This window comes from Sardina pilchardus, chromosome 24 (genome assembly GCF_963854185.1).
Source record: "Sardina pilchardus chromosome 24, fSarPil1.1, whole genome shotgun sequence".
NCBI classification, from domain to species: Eukaryota; Metazoa; Chordata; class Actinopteri; order Clupeiformes; family Clupeidae; genus Sardina; species Sardina pilchardus.
In genome coordinates, this window is record NC_085017.1 from 10,119,727 (window position 1) to 10,137,808 (window position 18,082).

Here is an 18,082-nt window from a genome sequence, read left to right on the forward strand (position 1 = left end):
CGAGGGCTCAGCGGAGAGAGGAGGAGGAGGAGGAGTAGGAGGAGGTGGTGGAGGAGGTGGAGAAGGAGGAGGAGGAGGAGGTGGGGGAGAGGCCTTGGAGGCCGTTCCCTCGTCGTCGTCGTCGCCCCTGCACCACTCGGCGCCCCTGAGTCGGCGGGAGGCCCAGCGAGACCGACTCAACAAGATCCTACTGGAGCTGCTGCATAGAGCACCCAGCAAACAGGGTGAGACGGAGAGAGAGAGATGGAGAGAGAGACAGAGAGTGAGAGACAGAGAGAGACAGAGAGAGAGAGGAAGATGAGATAAATATCATACTTACCTTGACTTGAGAGAGAGAGAGAGAGAGAAGGTGAGTAGTATGCTTAGAGGTACTGTAAAGGAGGGGAATACATGAGCGAGGCATGAAGGGATGAGAGGAGAGAGGGATGGCATGAGGGAACCGAGAGATGAAGGAATAAGAGATGAAAAGCCAAGAAGATGAAGGGTGTGAAGGAGAGGCAAGGAGCCTTGAGAATGGGGCATTGGGGTATTAGCCAGGGAGCTCAGAGGTCAGGGAACACGAAAGGTTTGTGAGATGCGCAGAATAGTAGAAGAAGAGACGCATGATAGACGCAAGAAAAATAGCATGTGTAGAAGACGAGAGGCGGAAGAGGAGGAGGAACCCAGTGGAAGGTGTGAGTGAGCGTAGTGCCTTGGGCTATTTTCAGTTCCGCCTGCGGAGATTTAGAACTTCAGAATGCTTTGTGGCTGAGAGGAATCATTCTTATGCCCAGTTCAGTTACCGAACATTCCATGTAGAATTGGATTGCCCGAGTCCGCCACTGGAGATTTAGAACTTCAGTCTAACCTGAAGGTTCTGCTGCTGACAGAAATCTCTCTTATGCCCAGTTTAGTTACTAAAAGAGTAACTTTTGGAGAAGAAAGTGATGGGCAGGAGTGGATAGGAGTTCAGTACCGATGTGAGTGTATGTAAGAGAGGTGAAGACTGTGTGCCTTTAATGTATGTGTGTGTGCACACGCGAGTGTGTGTGTGTGCGTGCGAGTGTGTGTGTGTGTGTGTGTGTGTGTGTTGGAATGAACATTGTCTCATCTGTCCCTCGTCCCTCCTCCCGCAGTGATCGACGTGACCTACCTGCTGGAGGAGGGCTCTGGGAGGAAGCTGCGCAGACGCACGCTGGGATTGGGTGACCTAGTGGGCAGGAAGTGACGTCATCTTCAGCAACCCTGCTGCCTGGCAAGCACGTTTCCCTCTCTGTAGCCGGGTGAACGAGTGAAGAAGAAGGACGAGGAGAAGACCTGTGCGAGTGTTCACGGAGAGAGAGACGGACGGAAGCAGAGGAGAAGGGGTCTCTCTCTCTATCTGCAGGACACCGCAGCCTACAAAAATCCCTACTAGAGGATTCATAGGAAAGTGACCGTTTCTCAGGGTGACGTGCGGACGTTTCCATGGCGCCCAGGGCCCTGACATATTCAAACCCATGACGATGCAATGAGTGTCAAAAACAAAAACATAGGAACCTGTAATTTTTTCTTTTTTTTCCCCCTTTTTGTTTTGTTTTTGTGGCGCTTTACAGAGGACTCTACAACGCAAACAAATCAAAGCAAACAACAACAAAACAACAAACAAAAAAAGAAACTAAACGAGAAAAAAAAAAGCCTTGAACTGAATAACTTCTAGACTTCTAACTCCCAGGAGGGGACTCAGACCTTAAAGCAGAGACAAACGAAAGAGGAGTGAGGAGCAGACCTGGGACTCGCGCCTTCCCTGGTCTCTCCTCAAGGACACGCTCGGGGAAAGAGGAAGACGAGGAGGCGGAGGAAGAGGAGTAAGAGGAGAAGGAGGAGGAGAAAGGGTAGCAGAGAGGCTCCCAGTGCCAGGTACTGAACTTAGGGATGCACAGCAACAGCAACAGCAGGAACGGGCCAGTAGTGCCCCCTAGTGGCCGAGAGAGGCAAAGACAAGCGTTTTTTGATCCTATATGGGAATGAGCAGCCAGAAGAGGGGGGGTGTGGGGGGGCGGGTGGGGATGAAAAGGGGGGGGGGGGGGGTGAGGAGTAAGCATAGGAAGTGCAGTGTAGCACGCTTACACACTGCCAGGAGAAGGAGAGGACAGGAGCAGAGGAGAGGAGATGAGATGAGGCAAGGAAATTTGAGGAGGAGCTTTGGCTAAACTGCACTTTTGACACCACGGACAGCGGGGGCTCCCAGGACGCAACGCACACACACACACACACACACACACACTAACACACAGTATTGGAAGATGCTGTCTTGCAGAAGATAAAAAAAACATAACAACAACAATAACAACAACAAACAAAAAACAAACAAAAAACAACAAAAAACAAAACAGATTACTTACTAAGTATATTCTCTCTCTTTTTTCGTTTTCTTTTTCCTGTTTTACTGTAATACTTAATGAAGCATTGGAGAGGGGTGGGGTTTCTGTGAGCCAAGCTTATTTTGTGATTGGTCTGTGAGGTAACTAGTCCCGCCCTGTTTGAAGTCATCAAACTTCACCAGCGAATAGGAGAAGGAACAGATTGGTTATCAGGCACAGGAGGGAGCTGGCCTGAATATCGCCTTAGAGTGCCATGGTCCTGACTGGTGTGTGTGTGTGTGTGTGTGTATGTGTGTTTGTATGTTTGTATGTATGTGTATGCATATGGGTGTGCGTGACCGTGTGTTTGTGTGTGTGGTAACCACCAGAATTCTTAAAAACTGAAAGAAAAAAAAACTAAGGGCTTGAAAGCAATGATAAAAGTTATTGATGAATTAATTATAATTAATGGTTAAATGGTAGAAATGGAATATGATGGAAACAGAGAAACAGTGTATCTTGTGATGTCAGATTTTCTGTGGGTTGGGGGGAGGGTTTAGGCAAGGGTGGAGGGCGGGGGGAGTATTTTGGTTCTTTTTTTTTAATTGCTTTCCTGGTGTTTTTTTTCTGGTTGCCATGGAGAATGTTAATAACAGATTGTGATGAGATTTCCTTTCCGCCGCACCTGTGCTGAGAGAGACAGGTGTGTGTGTGTCCCTCTTCACCAGTTGGAAAGACAGGAGAAGAAGAGAGGGAGACGGGGGAAGGCTAAATAAGAAAAAAAAACTGACAGAGAACGAAGCGTTGTATAGTGCCAAGCTATGTATATATACTGACTGGGAAATGAGAGAGGAGTCTCCAAAAGCAATATCTTGATAATGGATTTTGTGTATTGTACAGGAATCAACCTTATATGTATTATTATTAATTATTATTATTATTAATTATTATTATTATTGATTATTATTATTATTATGCCATTTGTATTTCTATACTCGTCACATGTAAGCTTGGGGCAGGCAGAAAGGTACCCTGTGTTCGAGCTACCAGAAAGACATGAAAACCCGTTGCCTAAAACCCCAAATTTGATGTAACATGCATGAGCGAAAGGATTGTCAGATCAACTTCCCTGAAGGCATTGGGGCATTGCAGTGACCCTGACATGACATCCCGTCACTGTAGCTTTCGATATTGACGTTATTGTTAATTATTACTCTTTTTTCCGAGGAGTGTGAACAAAAGTGGCTCCTCGTTTTTTTGCTGCAAAGTGTTGAACACTAAAAAAACAAACCCGTGATATTTCTGAACGTGACAGGACCCAGAGGCGAAGCTGTCAGCGCCGGATATCATGTTCTTAATTTCCTTTTTCTTTTGATTTTTTTTTTTTTTTTTTTAATTGAAAAAAATGGTTCCGTTTTTGTGATAGCGGTCATTAACTATGATGCTTGTATTTCTTGTATTTGTGTGTTTTTGTGTGATTGGTTTAGTTATTTTTAGACAATCACAAAATAAGATGCAAGCATTGTATATGAGCAGACTGGCGGACATTTTGTGATGTTGTGTACAGTTTGTCAAAACTTCTTCCACTCTGGTTCAAAGTTTGTAATTATGATTCTAAAGTCATAAAATGCTGTTGGTTTTTACTTTTGGTTTTATATTCTATTTGTTTTTGTTTGTTTGTTTGTTTTTTAATAAAAAAGCACTACATTATTGTGAATATACCTTCTTGTTGCTCATGAATTTTACCAGAGAGGCATCGGATATCTACTCAGATTCATCTCTTGAGAAATGCATTACAGCATAATTTAAGTGTATTGCTAGTTATGCAGTAAGTTCTTTTTAAAATAAAATGCATTTTAATAAAAACACATAGCCTATTAGCAATGTTTGTCCATCCCGGTTCTTCTTTTCCCAAGTTTCTACAGGGGAGGGGTTATATCATTGTTCAGCATGAACTGCCTCTGAATTTAAGTAGACTACCTTGTCTTGCTTCTTCAAATGTTAAATTAAATGGCGCGCTGACATGCTACCTGAAGCGAGTCTTGGTGATGGAATTTTCCCCAGGGAAGGGAAGTCATGCTACTTTAACTTTATCATTGAACAATAGCATTAATCACCTGTTTCCTTGAGTATATTTTGATGACCCATTCATCTTTACTAATAGTTCTGCATTATTTATAAAAAGGCTCTTTCATCCAGAGCAGTAATGGGATTTCATGGTTGATGTTCTCTGATATTTGGCCTGTTCAAAACACAAAGATCTTTTTGGATGTGCTCAAGGACAGTCTTTTAGAGAGGTCCCAAGGTCCCAAGCTAGCTTAACAGTGATGGTTATGGTTATAGTTATAGTTATTTAGCAGACGCCAAATTTGACATACAAATAAATAACAATACAAATTAAATGAACAGTGAATAATTTCAAAATAGGGAGAATAGCAATATTATCAATAAAACTGTATAAATCAATAATTTTAAGCACTAACCTAATGAGAAATAAAACAATGAATATGAGAATAGCAATTAAATAAGTCATTCAATCAATCATATAATAACAATAACTATGGCATGGTAAGGCTAAATGTAAGGACAATAGCTAAAATAAATGTCCAATTCTAATGGTGATGGCTTACAAGAGCTTAAAGGTCAAGGCCAAGGATTCTGCAAGATTCATTGGGGTGTTCACAAGCCCAAAACTTCTCCTCTGCAATAAAGATGCAAGTGTTTTTAGTATATTATATTTTGTGAAGAGATTGGAACAGAGCAGTCATTCAACCAATCAAAAAAGACTTTCCTACGTTCTAGGAAGTGTTGCCATGGTAACGGACGTCGACGGTGTCTGGTCTGTGCCTGTTTTACTGCTACCTAGAATCTACTTTAGCCTACTCGGGAAATGTATGCCACCCAATAACAACAAATTATTGTCAGTCGAGAATGTAGGTAATTTGGTTGGATGCTATTAGGCGCATCGAATACATTGCAATTAAGGAATACAATTTAATTTGGTTCGGTCTAGCACTAACTCTAAGTAGATAAGCGAAAGGAACAGGTGCAGGTGGTAACATTAACGTTGACTTGGAAGGGCTAATTTACCGTGATTGATAACTTTACTATTTTTTACGTTTCGTATTTCATCTCAAAGTACAACTCATTGCAACACACAAGGAAAGGATGAAGAAGAAAGACAGGGTGCAAAGAGAGAGAAGCGAGAAGGGAGTCGAAGACATCACTTCGAAAACAGCAGGTGGGCTAACTTTAACACCATTGTGATTCTGCTTATCCACAACACATCCACAAACGTTGTTGACGTTTGACGGCTTCTGTAGGCCACCACGGAATACAAAATAATACAAACTTCAGAAAGACAAAAGTTCGTTGTACTGTTTTCATGGAGCGCCTCAATGACCTCTTGTTCCACAGGACTGAATTTCCAAGAGAAGTCTCCAGCCCAAAGCATAGGTAAGCCCTGGTGCTATTAGAAACTGATCTCATCTCAACATCACTTTCCATTATTTTGATAGGCCACCTCTACTTTTAGAGTTGTTGCTGCATTGATTATTTGGGTATTGGGCATTCCACAGAAGAGTACCAGTGCACTGGTAACCTGGAAGTGGACTTCCATGAAGTCACAGCTCTTTTGGGTCTGAGTGAAATCCCCACGGTCACGCCTAGGTCCTCAGCAGCCTTGTCTCCATCCATGGAGAAAGGTATCGGAGGTGAGATTGAAGTGGCTCCGGAAATGTAAATCAGTGGGTCGCTGTCTCAGTCATCAGGTAGTCCTATTAAATTTAGCAAAGCTACATTTTAAATGAAGTGTCCTTAGACCAATTTGTCCTTGTAATCTGTAATTAACAGTGTGCAATGTATTGGCTATGTGTCATTACAAGATGAAGCCTAGCCTACTCTGGGGGTTGGTCTGTTTTCTTATTAACATACTGATTGAGGTATGAGAGGTGCATACGAGGTAAATACTATTTTTCAGTTATATTTCGCACATCAAGTGTAACCTTTGTTGTGTTCACAAGCAAGTTTAAAGGAATGTCAGTCTCAGAAGTCACTGCCACCTGTTTGTGCTTTTTTCCTTTATTTCTTTATTTTTTGTGGTTCGACAGAGAGCCAAACTCATGGTCCTTGGTGTTCTAAGCGGCAGTTACTGGTAGACTTGGAGACTGAGGATCCACGGAGTGTCAAAGCAGTCAAAGTCTTCGGTAAGGACTGGAATGTTTCATAATGTACAGTGGTGATATTTTGTGAATTGTTGGAAAGTTTGATAGCAGCTTCAGACTTACAGTATAACACCCAATAAAGGCTGAAAAACTGGTAAGAGTAACATGGGATTCTGCTGCAGTTAAGATTTAACTTGTACTACAATTTACTGCTTACAGAGCTTTACTGTGAGACGTTTATTTCTGCAAATGTAGCACTGTAGTATTGTATTAATACTGTTGTTATTAGGCCTACTGTCAATATTATTGCCCATTTTGGAAAGGATTTCAAATGGAAGACGACTAGTTGTGTTGCACATGACACCACAATAAACAAATGAGTTTATGTAAACAATAAACAAGTAAGAGTATTTTCAGAGTGATGGTATCGCATGACAAGTCCAATGTACTGTTACAGGATGGAAGGTGGACGAAACCTTGACCAAGGCACTGAACAAGATTTTACCATCGCTGAACAATCTACAGACACTACAGTGAGTCATGGGGAAGGGAAAATAACTGAGAAATAAAGAAATAAAGCAACAAAGAAAGACTGTTAAATATAATAAACCCATATAAGCATCCTCCTTTGAAATTACGTGGATGAAAGTTTTTTGGTACCTCTGTACGTCACATAGCAGTACTTCCGCAGCACTTTGATCTTCAGCTGTACTGTTCTGTGCTTCTCTCCATGTTGTTTTGTGTAAAAGTGTCTCTACAGTAATTGTGAATGTGATGGATAATGGAGGTTTCTTTGTGTTTCTTTCGCAGCTTCTGGCAGGCGGACCTGACCGTGCACACTCTCCTCAACCTGAAGGCCACCCTGCACCTGTGCTACAATCTCAGGTGTGGTCAGGCAGCACAAACCCTGCATCTCACCTGTGCTACACTGAACGTGTTTACATGCACACCAAATAAACTGATTACTGGCAATGATTGGGTAACTGGAATAATCCGTTTAAGGTGCATGTCTTGAAGAAATCAGAATATTGACAGAAGGTGTGCACCTTTTTTATAAACCGATATTACTGACATTTTTGACATTACTGACATTATTGACATTAGAACATACTATATGTTGCATTTTATTGTTAGTAACAGTAACAATGTTGTAAGCATGTAATTAGTTACATTATCTGTTAGTGAAACTGTTAGTAACACCGTTATTCCCATCACTGATTGTATTACGTAAAACGTAGTGATATGAGAAGGTTCAGCTGCTCATCCGGTGGTTCTGTTTTGTGATACACTGGTACTATGCTGATTGACTCCTGGTTTTGCGGCAGGACAGTGGTGTTGGAGGGGAATCCAATGGCTGAGCACAGCTACCATCTCCTAATGTCTGAGGACAGCAAGTGAGTCACTGCCTCTGGTTGTCTTGCTCTCTCTTTCTCTCTCTCTCTCTCTTTCCCTCTTTCTCTTTCTGGCTCTCTTTTTCTCTCTCCCCCTTTCTCTTTCTCTCTCCCCCCTCTCGTTCTCTCTCATTTCCCCCTGGTGTGCTCTTCATCTCTTCATCAAAGACAAGTTGAGACGTGAAGATTATTAAGTGCTCACCGCTCGCTGTCATTTAACAAAAACGAGTGTTAATGAACTTCTGAAGAAGCACTCTATATGAACCTCACGGAGGTGTGTTGTTAACCTCATCTTTAACCTGAAATGTAATAAATATGATTAACTGCGCCCTGACATTTTCCACGGCAGTGATTTAAGACTGCGTACTAAGTGGCAGAGGAAGAGCACATTAAAGACAAAAGAGAGCCTGAACCCGGCAGTCTGGGGGTGACAGCCTCAAATCATTATCGTCCTTTTATCACAGACGGTTCTCTTGCTGCCCTACGACCGCAAGTTGTCAAGTTTTGAAGACTGCTTAGTTCTGTCATAAATGTGTGGACTGTCTGACTATGTCTGAGCAAATTGCTGCAGGTCTTCCATCTTGTATTTATAGGCATGAAATCACATTTGCAGCACGTGCAATGATGGCAATGTTTCTCTGACATGCCTTGTTAACTTAGCTTAAATTTCCCCCATACTTCATGTGGTATGTGGTGTGTGGTGAGAGTTTTAGTGCATAATGGCTGCCGTGCATCACCCATTTGTGTGCTACACATTGGTCGAGGTTAATGAGGTTCCCTCTTCACTTTAAAGCACTTTGGGTGCCTTGATAAAGCATTATATGTAATATAAAATCAAGTTGTTATTGTTGTCGTATTTCTTGAGGCGTTTTCCTAGTGTTAGTCAGCTTCATCCACCCAGCTTCTCTTCCCCTCTGTTAGTATAGCCCACCTATCACTGCGCCACAATCAGATTGGAGAGGAAGGAGCACGTCTGATTGGCTCAGCCCTGTCCACCACCCAATCTGCCAACAAGAACCTTGTGTCTCTCAACCTGGCCTTCAACTCCATCGGTGATGCAGGAGCCAAACACATTGCACAGGTATGTTGTGCACTAACATTAGCCAACACTTTCTTTAGCTTTAAGTTTGTGTTTTTGTATCTGACCTGTTGCTACAGATTCACAAGCAACAAGATGGCCCAATCCAAAAATCCGGATTAACAGACTCAGTGTGGGTTCTCGCGAAATTCGTAAGGGCTTAGGGCTGTCCTAATGTCGAATTTCAAAAGGCGTGAGGGCTGAAGTACACACTTACCGAGCCCTTTCTGTGAGTCTGCAACGGTGCAGATTTCACCAAAGGGAATGACACACAATTCAACGTTTTGTGACGTTTACTGCGGAGACCATAGGTAAACAACAGCACGACACACGTGCATGGTGGAAGTGTTGTTATTAAACGTTGCCAAGGTACATGTGATCTCGTGAAGTGCTGTCCCAATCCCATGTATACCTACTGTATCTGAGCCCATGTGGCCTCACACACTCACTCACTTAGCACCTGAGATCAATTAAGTCTGTGAGTCTTTAGTCCTTAGTCCTCAGGGCTCACTTTGGGATTCAGCCGATGACAAATGTGTTAGTCAGCACCAGTCAGTTTTAGAAAGTCTTAAGGTACTGGTTGAAGTGTGATGTATTAGGGTAAAGGTAGTGGCAAGTGGCAAAACATTTTGACGTGTGATACAGTAATATGCCTATTGTACATACATGTACAGTATAGCTGTTCTGAATTGGGTGGATGGTCCCACTCTGTGGTTTCTCTCTCTTGTCCTCTTAGGGTCTACGCCTCAACCGCTCCTTGCTGTGTCTCTCTCTGGCTAACAACCACATAGGAGATGCAGGAGCTGCTCTACTGGCAGAGGTGTGCCTGCGAAATACTTCCCCTTCACCTCTGTCCCATTTGCCAAAGAATAGCCATTACACTACATTTTAGGGCTCTGTTCAATCATGTTATTGAATGTCATTTCCCTTTCTCTTCCTCCCCGTCTCATTCTTCCTTCTCCTTCTCCCTCTCTCCTGTTCTCTCTCTCTCTCTCTCTCTCTCTCTGCCCTCTTAGATTTTGAGCCCTTTCCCACTGACTCATGAGGAAGTTGTTGAAAGACGAAAGCTAAAGATCAGGAGAGACCAGTCAGTAAGTGTTCACAATATTTTCATTATTGAATTATTAATATGTATTTAGCCAAGACAGCCCATATACTGTGGTCTTGGTCTGTTTGGCATTCTCCGTTATTGTAGTATTTGTCATTTAGAGTTGTGCCCAGGAAATGCTCCAAAGCACTCTGCAGTCATGCTCAGGTTGAAGTTCAATTGTGCTTTACAAAACTTTAAAAATACTTAGTTTAGATTTAGGAGCTTTAAAAAGCATGTCTCTCAGAACTGGCTATAGATTTATGAGGCTTTTTCAGATCTCAGTAAGTGGTCCTCCTCATTCCTCTGCACGTCACAGGGAGAGTGTTTTAAGCAGTGGGGGTTTTGTTGGTATAGCTGAAGACTATTACATGCAAGCTGGCTTGTGTGTCTCCCAGCCGTGTTGAAGCTTTTGCAGTTGATCTTCACATTTCATGTGTGCTTTTTCAGTTGGGTATTGTAATAGTGTATATGTGTGAGGACGTGATCCAGGCAATGCATAGACCCATTTTGGTCAGAGATCAGAGAAGAGATTGATGAGGGAGGGATTGCGCAAGAGATTGTCAAGAGATATCTGAATCTGTATAGAGGGACGTTAGGATATGTTTTATACATGAGATGATGAGATGAGATGACATCCACACATCCCGCACAAATCTCACCCTAATCATAGAGGCAGGAGAGTTCAGTACATTAATGTGCTTCAATAAATACAACCTGCAAAACCAAGCAGAAAAATATCACAGCCCCATTTATGGCTGGCGTTAGCATTGGCTCTGAATCTGAATATCTGAATATTTCATGTGGATTTGGATAGGGACTCGCTTGCTTATGCAGTCTGTAAACATACCCAGCATGCTGCAATGTGACTGGAACATAAGCTGATCCGCCTCAGTACCTCCAGAGTTTTCAGGCTCACATCAGCGTTGGGGGAAATAACACCGGTTGTTTATTTGATGTGGAGAGTGGGATGTAATATGCAATTACGTACAGAGATTGAATGTAAACAACGAACACACGTGTGTATGGATACGCAGGCCAGGCCTGAACATTTGCTGTTGAGCTTTTGAGAACTGTTTACAAGTGGCATGTCAATGCAAGGTGTCATTGGGGTTGTGTAACAGGGTTGAAAACATTGTAACCCATTTAACATGCTCAATTTCACATTTTTAATGTGGTTAGAAGTTGTGAAACTATTTTCATTCTCCCACTGAAAAATAGTTTCCTCTCTGCCTTCCCATGTCTCCCTCTCTCCCTCTCTCTCTCTTTCTCTCTCTCTCTCTCTCTCCAGCCCTCTCAGGGAGCTGATCAGGCTCTCTCCATCCCCAGTAGTTGCTCAGTAGAGCAAAATGTCAGCAAGTCGGCCAAGACCTCAAGCAAGAAGAAGGTGTGTCTCCCCGGGTCCCTCGTGTTATTGTTGATTTCTGTGTTTGGGTTTGTGTACAGTATGTGTATGTATCCTAGATGATGACAAGAAACGGTACAGTAATTTCCTGTGTTTTAGCCGCATTGTGTATAGGCCACAGGACAGTATTTTATGCTAGCTAAAGAAAGCAAAACCATATTAATACCATATTAACTGCCCCCGTGTACTAACCTCAGAGCTGAAGAAATTTCGCGATATCAATATATAAGCCGCGGCTTATAGTTGGGAGTTTACGGTAAACTACTGTTTTGCATATGAAACATGTTTTGTCAAACATGGACACGTTGTTCGTTGTTCGCAGGATAAGTCATCAGCCAGCCAGACAGGGTCGGGCAAGAAGGAGGACCCAAAAATGGCCAAGAAAAGTAAGACAAAAGTAGCACACTTCTTTTTGTGCTCAAGAAAACATGAATCAGCCATTATTTATGAATATGTTCCTTTTGCCTCATTTCTCCCTCTCTTTCTTTCCTATTTCTCTCTCTCTCTCTCTCTCTTTCTTTTTCCCTCAGCGTCTGACACCAAAGTACAAAGGAACCGACAGAAACCTGAGACCAGAGACAGACAGCCATCTGCAATGGAGACAGAGGCAAGGGCATAATCAGGGAGATGGAGAGAGGGAGAGGGAGAGGGAGAGCGAGAGAAGGGAGGGGTTGGTGGGGCAGTGGAAGGGTTAGCTGTGAAGACCTTAAAAGTAGGGGTCTTCAACACGGTGCCCGCAACACACCTTCTAAAAATAGCCAACAAGTCGCCTGCAGATCCCGGTCTAAAACATCCTCCATTGTGAAGTAAATCTGTGTGCCAACCACTGAAACCAGCTGATTCTAATTAGCACAACTCTTCAGCCAGGTAGAGCAACTAATTGATGTTAAGTGCACAGGTAGAACCAATACATGATTGGACTTTTACTTTCTGAAGCTGGAGTTTTCCACCTCTATAGCCCAGCTATGTAGCCCCTACACTTCTACCAATCTTCATGCTAGCCTACATAGCGTGTCTCCATGAGCGTTGAGGGGTCAAAACTGAGAATAGGTAGCAGCATCTAAGGGTGCTTTCACACCAACAGCAGTTGGTGCACAACAAACGATCCATTCGAACTAAAAGCTCGTTTTCATCGGTGTGAAAGCATCAGTCGTGCCACTAAATCTAGCAGACCGAGACTGCCAAAAAGAGGTGCTCTCGGTCCGCTTGTCTCTGCACCAAATGCCAGACTGGTGCAGTCCTGATGAGAACGCAAACTCGGGTCCAAATCATAAACATAGTGAAGCAAAATTGGCGCTTATTTGTACTGGAAGATACACATTGATAAAACGTCAATCGGGCCAATTTTGGTTTGATTGCTGGTATGAAAGCGGACTAGCCTAGAAATCTAGACGCACCCTAGCGGCCAAAAATATTTTTGCCTAGCGGGATGGTCTAGGGTCGCACCGTTGAGGCCAAGCCTGCGCTAGGCTCCAAACCAGCCTAGCCAATCAGAACGCTCTATCTGTGTATAGAGTCCTTGAGCCCGCCTTAGTTCACCTTCGGCTTCCGATATTGACGCCAGGGGGCTGGACCATGTGTCCTCGTTCGACGAGTTGGGTGTGAGACTGTGTTCAACAACCATAGAGAAAAACAAAAGATGGATGAGGGTAACGAATTGTGCTCGTTTGAATCGGCTTTGGTAGAGTTAGACTTGGGCTTTTCTCTGAAGGTTGAGCAGAAAGAAGCACTCAAGTCATTAGTTTTAAAGAAGGATGTATTTGCCGTTTTGCCGACCGGCTAAGATTGGTCACAAGAGGCAGTTTGAAAGACAACTGTTCATCCCACCCACAGGCCTCAGACCATACATTTCTGTGTAGTTTGGCTTGCCAGGCTAAAAGCGGACCGCACTGGAGTCTATATGTACATAATAACAATTGTATTGCCTGGTGTGGACCAAATAATCTAACTAGTGGTGTGAAAGCGCCCTAAAAAGGCTTTAAAGAGGAACTATGCAGGTTTGGCGATTTCTTTGCTGTTTTCTCGTTTTACGCCTGCAGGTTTCTCAGGGTTCTGGCATAACGCTAGTGTTGAACAAACTTGGCTCAACTTTCAAGCACAACGCTCGGCTTATCAATGTCAGTTTTAGAATGTTCAGGTATTTTGACCAATTAGATTAGTCTAAGGACGTAACAACAAAGATTGTCTAGTTACTAAGATGAATTATAAGCCGTCTCTAGTAACAAAGTTGACCGCAGCGTAACTTAGACGAGATAGAATGTTTTGGATTATTATTATGGTCTGAGCGTTGCCTCACACTTGCCACTGCCGCTTGCCACTGGCTGGTGATCCCCGCCTAACAGTGCAGACTCTCTGTAACACTGTTCAAAGTGGCTCTCACTATCGTAATTTCCCAACTAGCCGCGGCTTATACATTGATTTTGCAGTGGTGTAAAACACTGTCCTGTGGCTTATTCACAATACATAGGAGGGGGGTAATGCGGCAGCCGTGGCCTACTGGTTAGGGCATCGGGCTTGTAACCTGAGGGTTGCCGGTTCGATTCCCGACCAGTCCACGCTGAAGTGCCCTTGAGCAAGGCACCTAATCCCTCACTGCTCCCCGAGCGCCGCTGGTTGGGCAGGCAGCTCACTGCTCTGGGTTGTGTGATTCACCTCACTGTGTGTTCACTGTGTACTGTGTGTTCACTAATTCGGTTTAATTGGATTAAATGCAGAGAACTGAATTTCCCTCACGGGATTAAAAAAAGTATATATTCTATATTCTATATTCTATTCTTACTGTACCCTTAACTATCCTGGTCAAATCCAACAGTGCCTTACGTCAGCTTGCCTTCATGAATTTGAATTCCAAAAAGAAACCTCCAGGTTGACTTGCAAATGTGTACCACACGCACACACACGTCATCAGCCTCTATGTAATCAGACCTCTTCAAACTTAAACACAAAGAATATCAACGTGAAATTATTTCTGATGGTGACGACAATCTTCACAAAAAAAAAAAAAAAAGAATGAACAGTTTTAAAAATTCACGTGGATGTGAATTCTTTTAATCCCTTTGCACTCTTTCAGCAGGACAAGAACAACTTGGGGCTAAATAAGGTACGTTTTAATTCCTGACCCACTCCTCCCTCCAGCATGTCTGACTGTCAGGGCCAGATGTACTAACGCGTTTGTGCCTACTTCAGGTGTATTTGTTTCGTAACGTGTGCATAAAGCAGGTGAAACATTATGTAGGCAGGGCTGAAGTTCGGCTGCACCCAGGCTAGTTAAATGTGCCTATAATGGCACGGTCAGACTATACGATTTTTTTGTCGCTCACGATTGTCATTTACGATCTACCATGTCACACTATACGATTTTAGAACCATGAAAACCTCTCCGCGTCTTGGTCGGTAGAGTGGCCACATACACCGAAAGCATCGTCATACGACTCCCGTCTAATTTCTGACAAGCTAGACTTTTTGTCGGGCTGTTCTAGAACGTTGTGAACGACAAATCGCAAGTCGTGAAACATGTCACATTATAAGATTCACTCGCGTTTGATGTCGTGCCCGACCATTTGAAATCGGATACGACGTTGTAAACTTGTCGGTCACGACAAATTCGGGCCAAAATCGGGCTGAAATCATGTAATCTGTCCAGGCCATAAGAGAACCTTTCAAAGACAACAGAATCGTTATTTAGAACACCACTTTTGCATTTTGTACTAGTCAAAAGTAACTTTCGTTGGCCTCTCGAGTGTCTTACTTTCACTTTCATGTAATCTACTTAAACTGTTCTAATTGCTAGATTTAACCAATCTTCCATAGTCTACGTGCACAAATAAGCCTAGTTTGAGGAAAACTACTTATCTTCCTGCATGTTGACATCATGCATTGTATTATTTCATGATCGCTAAACGTTTGATTCCTTTTAATGTGGTCATCTTCACTTCATTCAACTGTGCTTGAGATTAAGGTATGTCATTCATTTTCTAACCTTCAGAAATTGCACTGGGGGGAGGAGAAAGGCGCTGTTTGCCTGATAAAGTCTCGTTTTGATAAATATGACGTGAACATAAGTCTCACAGGGTGCGATTTCTGCAGGTTGGCCATGGCACTGATGACGCTACGTTCGCAAATGTACTGTACGTGTACATCTGGCCTTAGACTTTGGCATGTTCAGGTGTGTGTCTGGGGTTGTCAGATGAAGGAGTCTCTATTGAAAAGAGATGACAGGACAGCCTTGGGCCTCATTAATCACTTATGGCCTGAGCAGACTACACAATTTTAGCCTGATTTTGCCATGATTGTGTCGTAGCCGCCAAATTTCCAGTGTCATGTTGGAATATGAAAAGCCTGATGGAGGAAGTGTCTTGTAATGTGACATATTCAACGACCCACGATTTGTTGTTTGCGACATTCCACAACGATACGACAAAAAGTCTGGCATGTCAGAATTTTGGGTAATCTCCTACGATCTCGTGTTGACACTGACACTGTGACGACACACAATGAGAAGGCTACAGTAGATGATCTTGTAATGTGGCCAGTCTTACGACCAAGACGTGCCAAGATTTTGGGTTCTCTGATCGCCTAGTCTGACATGGTCATGGAGAAAAGGGATTGTTTTGGAATTTTTTAGAAGACAAAAATCGTGTAGTCTGCACAGGCCATGATACACACTCAGGACGGTGTGGAGTGGAGTGGTCAGGTCCGATGCGAGTACAAACGAGCCATTTCAACGATTCAAATATGACAGCATCAGTACTGTTTGAGGACGATTTACCAGCATTAGTGTAGAAATGCAGAGTTGGGTTTCAGGAGAAATATTATCATGATCAATAACCAACTTCATTCAATTCCTGGCACCGGTAGGCTATTATGACCTAATATGTTTTGTAGCTGATGATAACAATTTAACTTGAATGTACCGTTGAAGCCACAAACATGGCTGTCAAAAATACTATATATGCTGATCACTGTGTGTGTGTGTGTGTGTGTGTGTTTCTGTAGTCCGCTGATGGTGGAGAGATTGTGAGCTCCTTGCTGGATCCAGGTGTGCAGCACATTGGTGGGAAAATGATTATGCCAGGAAACACGTCCCTCACGTCCCTCAATCTCACAGGTCAGCGAGGCTATCATCGTATTATCAGTTCCAGTCTGACTAAATAGTCGGTCTATTATCATTCAAAAGTTTGATTTACTGTTACATTTAAGAGTATATCAGACATATAATAAAAGGGCATACATACTATCATCGGATTACCAGTTCCAGTCTGACTAAATAGTTGGTCTATTATCATTTAACAGTTAGATTGACTATATATGATAAAAGCGCATACAGACAATAAAAGGAATTATGGTGTAAATTCAAATATACTGTAGTGCATACTTCTCCATATATCACAATGTTGTCTCTTGGCAGGGAATCGCTTGACAGAGAGGAGTGTGGAGTGCTTCTGTTCTTCCCTGCAGGCCCAGGGTGATGCAGGAGGCCTCATGCACCTCTGTCTCAATGTGAGTCTTATCAGTGAGCACAGAAACAAGGATGAAGGATTTTGGGTTACAATGTCATGTCACTCTCACTTTCAAGTAAAGTGTTACAAGATTTTTTTTGTTTGTTTGTTTGTTTGTTTTAAAAGTGGAAAGATGTCTGATAGTTGTACATTTTATTGTACGTTTTGGCTGTGGATTCGGGTTGGACTCCTTATCTTCCACCGTATACGCTTTAGGGGTCTTAACATTCATAAGTTCCACAAAAATTGGCCACTGAAAGAGGTCAACTTATTATGTCAATGTTGTGTAACCGGAATATGTGTCAGCTTTGGCTACAAATGGGTTTCAAGGGTGTTGATATCATATTTCACAAGATTAGTGTTTTAGTTAATATCGTTCTTCAAATCTTTGCTACATATCATCACTTCCTGGTGGTTCTGTCTCTCTCTGTGCTCTTTAGAGAAACCGTTTCCCCCTCGACTGCAAGGCCTTCCTGAAGATCCAGGAGCTAATGGCCTTCAGAGATCCTCTCAACAAAAGCTCCACCACTCAGGCCGAGGAGGGACAAGGACCAGCCGAGTAGGGATTTGAATTATAGCTATTTTATATTTTATCTGATTTTATGCACCACATGTTTGTAACCATGCACGACATTCCATCTCTGTCTTTTCACTGTAGTGACCTCATATACCCTTTTAAGAACATGAGATCTTATGAGCCCAATAAACTTATATATTTCATACTTTTCCTCTTCTTTATATTTTATGGACACACATTATCAGTAACACACCAAAAACTGCTTATCTAATAAAATCTAACCTAAAATCCAAGTGTTATTCATCTTATATCAAGATAAAAAAAAAAACTTGTTGGTATTGTTTCCAGTATAACTAGACTTACAGTAGCAAGTGCTTTCTTGTGAAATCATTTGACTTAATTTAAGAAAAGATTGACTTACTTAAACAATCTTCCTGAAAACAAGCACATTTGTCTGCCAGCAAATTTGTCCTGATAAGATTCCTTAAAACAAGTCAAAGTCTTTGGTGACCACACACTCCCACACAACGGGATAGCTCTTCCGCTGTTCTTGTAACAGAATCTGATTTGTCACCTCTGAAGGTAGGAGAATCTGAAGGTCATGAGGAGTGGACGTGTAAGG

The 18,082-nt window shown here is 42.7% G+C and overlaps 2 protein-coding genes across 6 annotated transcripts in view; both read left to right on the forward strand.

The window, feature by feature from the left end:
- The window catches only part of ash1l (ash1 (absent, small, or homeotic)-like (Drosophila)), a 38,631-nt gene extending 37,269 nt beyond the window's left edge, over positions 1–1,362 (forward strand). For both annotated transcript variants that reach the window (XM_062530198.1, XM_062530199.1), the window contains exons 26-27: positions 1–224; positions 1,116–1,362. The exon at positions 1–224 is cut by the window's left edge and continues 347 nt beyond it. In XM_062530198.1, coding sequence (XP_062386182.1) covers positions 1–224; positions 1,116–1,207 — 316 coding nt within the window. In that variant the 3' untranslated portion in view covers positions 1,208–1,362. The remainder of the gene's footprint in view (positions 225–1,115) is intronic.
- Positions 1,363–5,152: 3,790 nt separating this feature from the next.
- lrrc71 (leucine rich repeat containing 71) lies at positions 5,153–17,665 on the forward strand. Of its 4 annotated transcripts, none has more exons than XM_062529584.1 (18): positions 5,153–5,213; positions 5,461–5,562; positions 5,739–5,777; positions 5,900–6,034; positions 6,431–6,526; positions 6,942–7,017; positions 7,295–7,369; positions 7,810–7,878; positions 8,797–8,956; positions 9,690–9,773; positions 9,970–10,044; positions 11,332–11,427; positions 11,768–11,831; positions 11,976–12,052; positions 14,519–14,545; positions 16,441–16,552; positions 16,853–16,944; positions 17,384–17,665. In XM_062529584.1, the coding sequence occupies exons 2-18, from the start codon at positions 5,490–5,492 to the stop codon at positions 17,504–17,506; spliced, it is 1,473 nt and encodes a 490-aa protein (XP_062385568.1). In that variant the 5' UTR covers positions 5,153–5,213; positions 5,461–5,489; the 3' UTR covers positions 17,507–17,665. The 4 variants fall into 4 exon arrangements, with proteins under 4 accessions (XP_062385568.1, XP_062385567.1, XP_062385566.1 ...); XM_062529583.1 differs by having other exon boundaries at positions 5,162–5,254; XM_062529581.1 differs by having other exon boundaries at positions 5,166–5,258.
- The last annotated feature ends 417 nt before the right edge of the window (positions 17,666–18,082 follow it).

Bases quoted from the DNA above. Each gene is read 5' to 3' on its own strand.
- lrrc71 (XM_062529581.1), top strand. From the start codon at position 5,216: ATGCCACCCAATAACAACAAATTATTGTCAGTCGAGAATGTAG. The intron at 10,045-11,331 runs GTAAGTGTTCAC...CTCTCTCTCCAG, and splicing joins AGATCAGGAGAGACCAGTCA to CCCTCTCAGGGAGCTGATCA. The intron at 12,053-14,518 runs GCAAGGGCATAA...CTCTTTCAGCAG, and splicing joins CATCTGCAATGGAGACAGAG to GACAAGAACAACTTGGGGCT.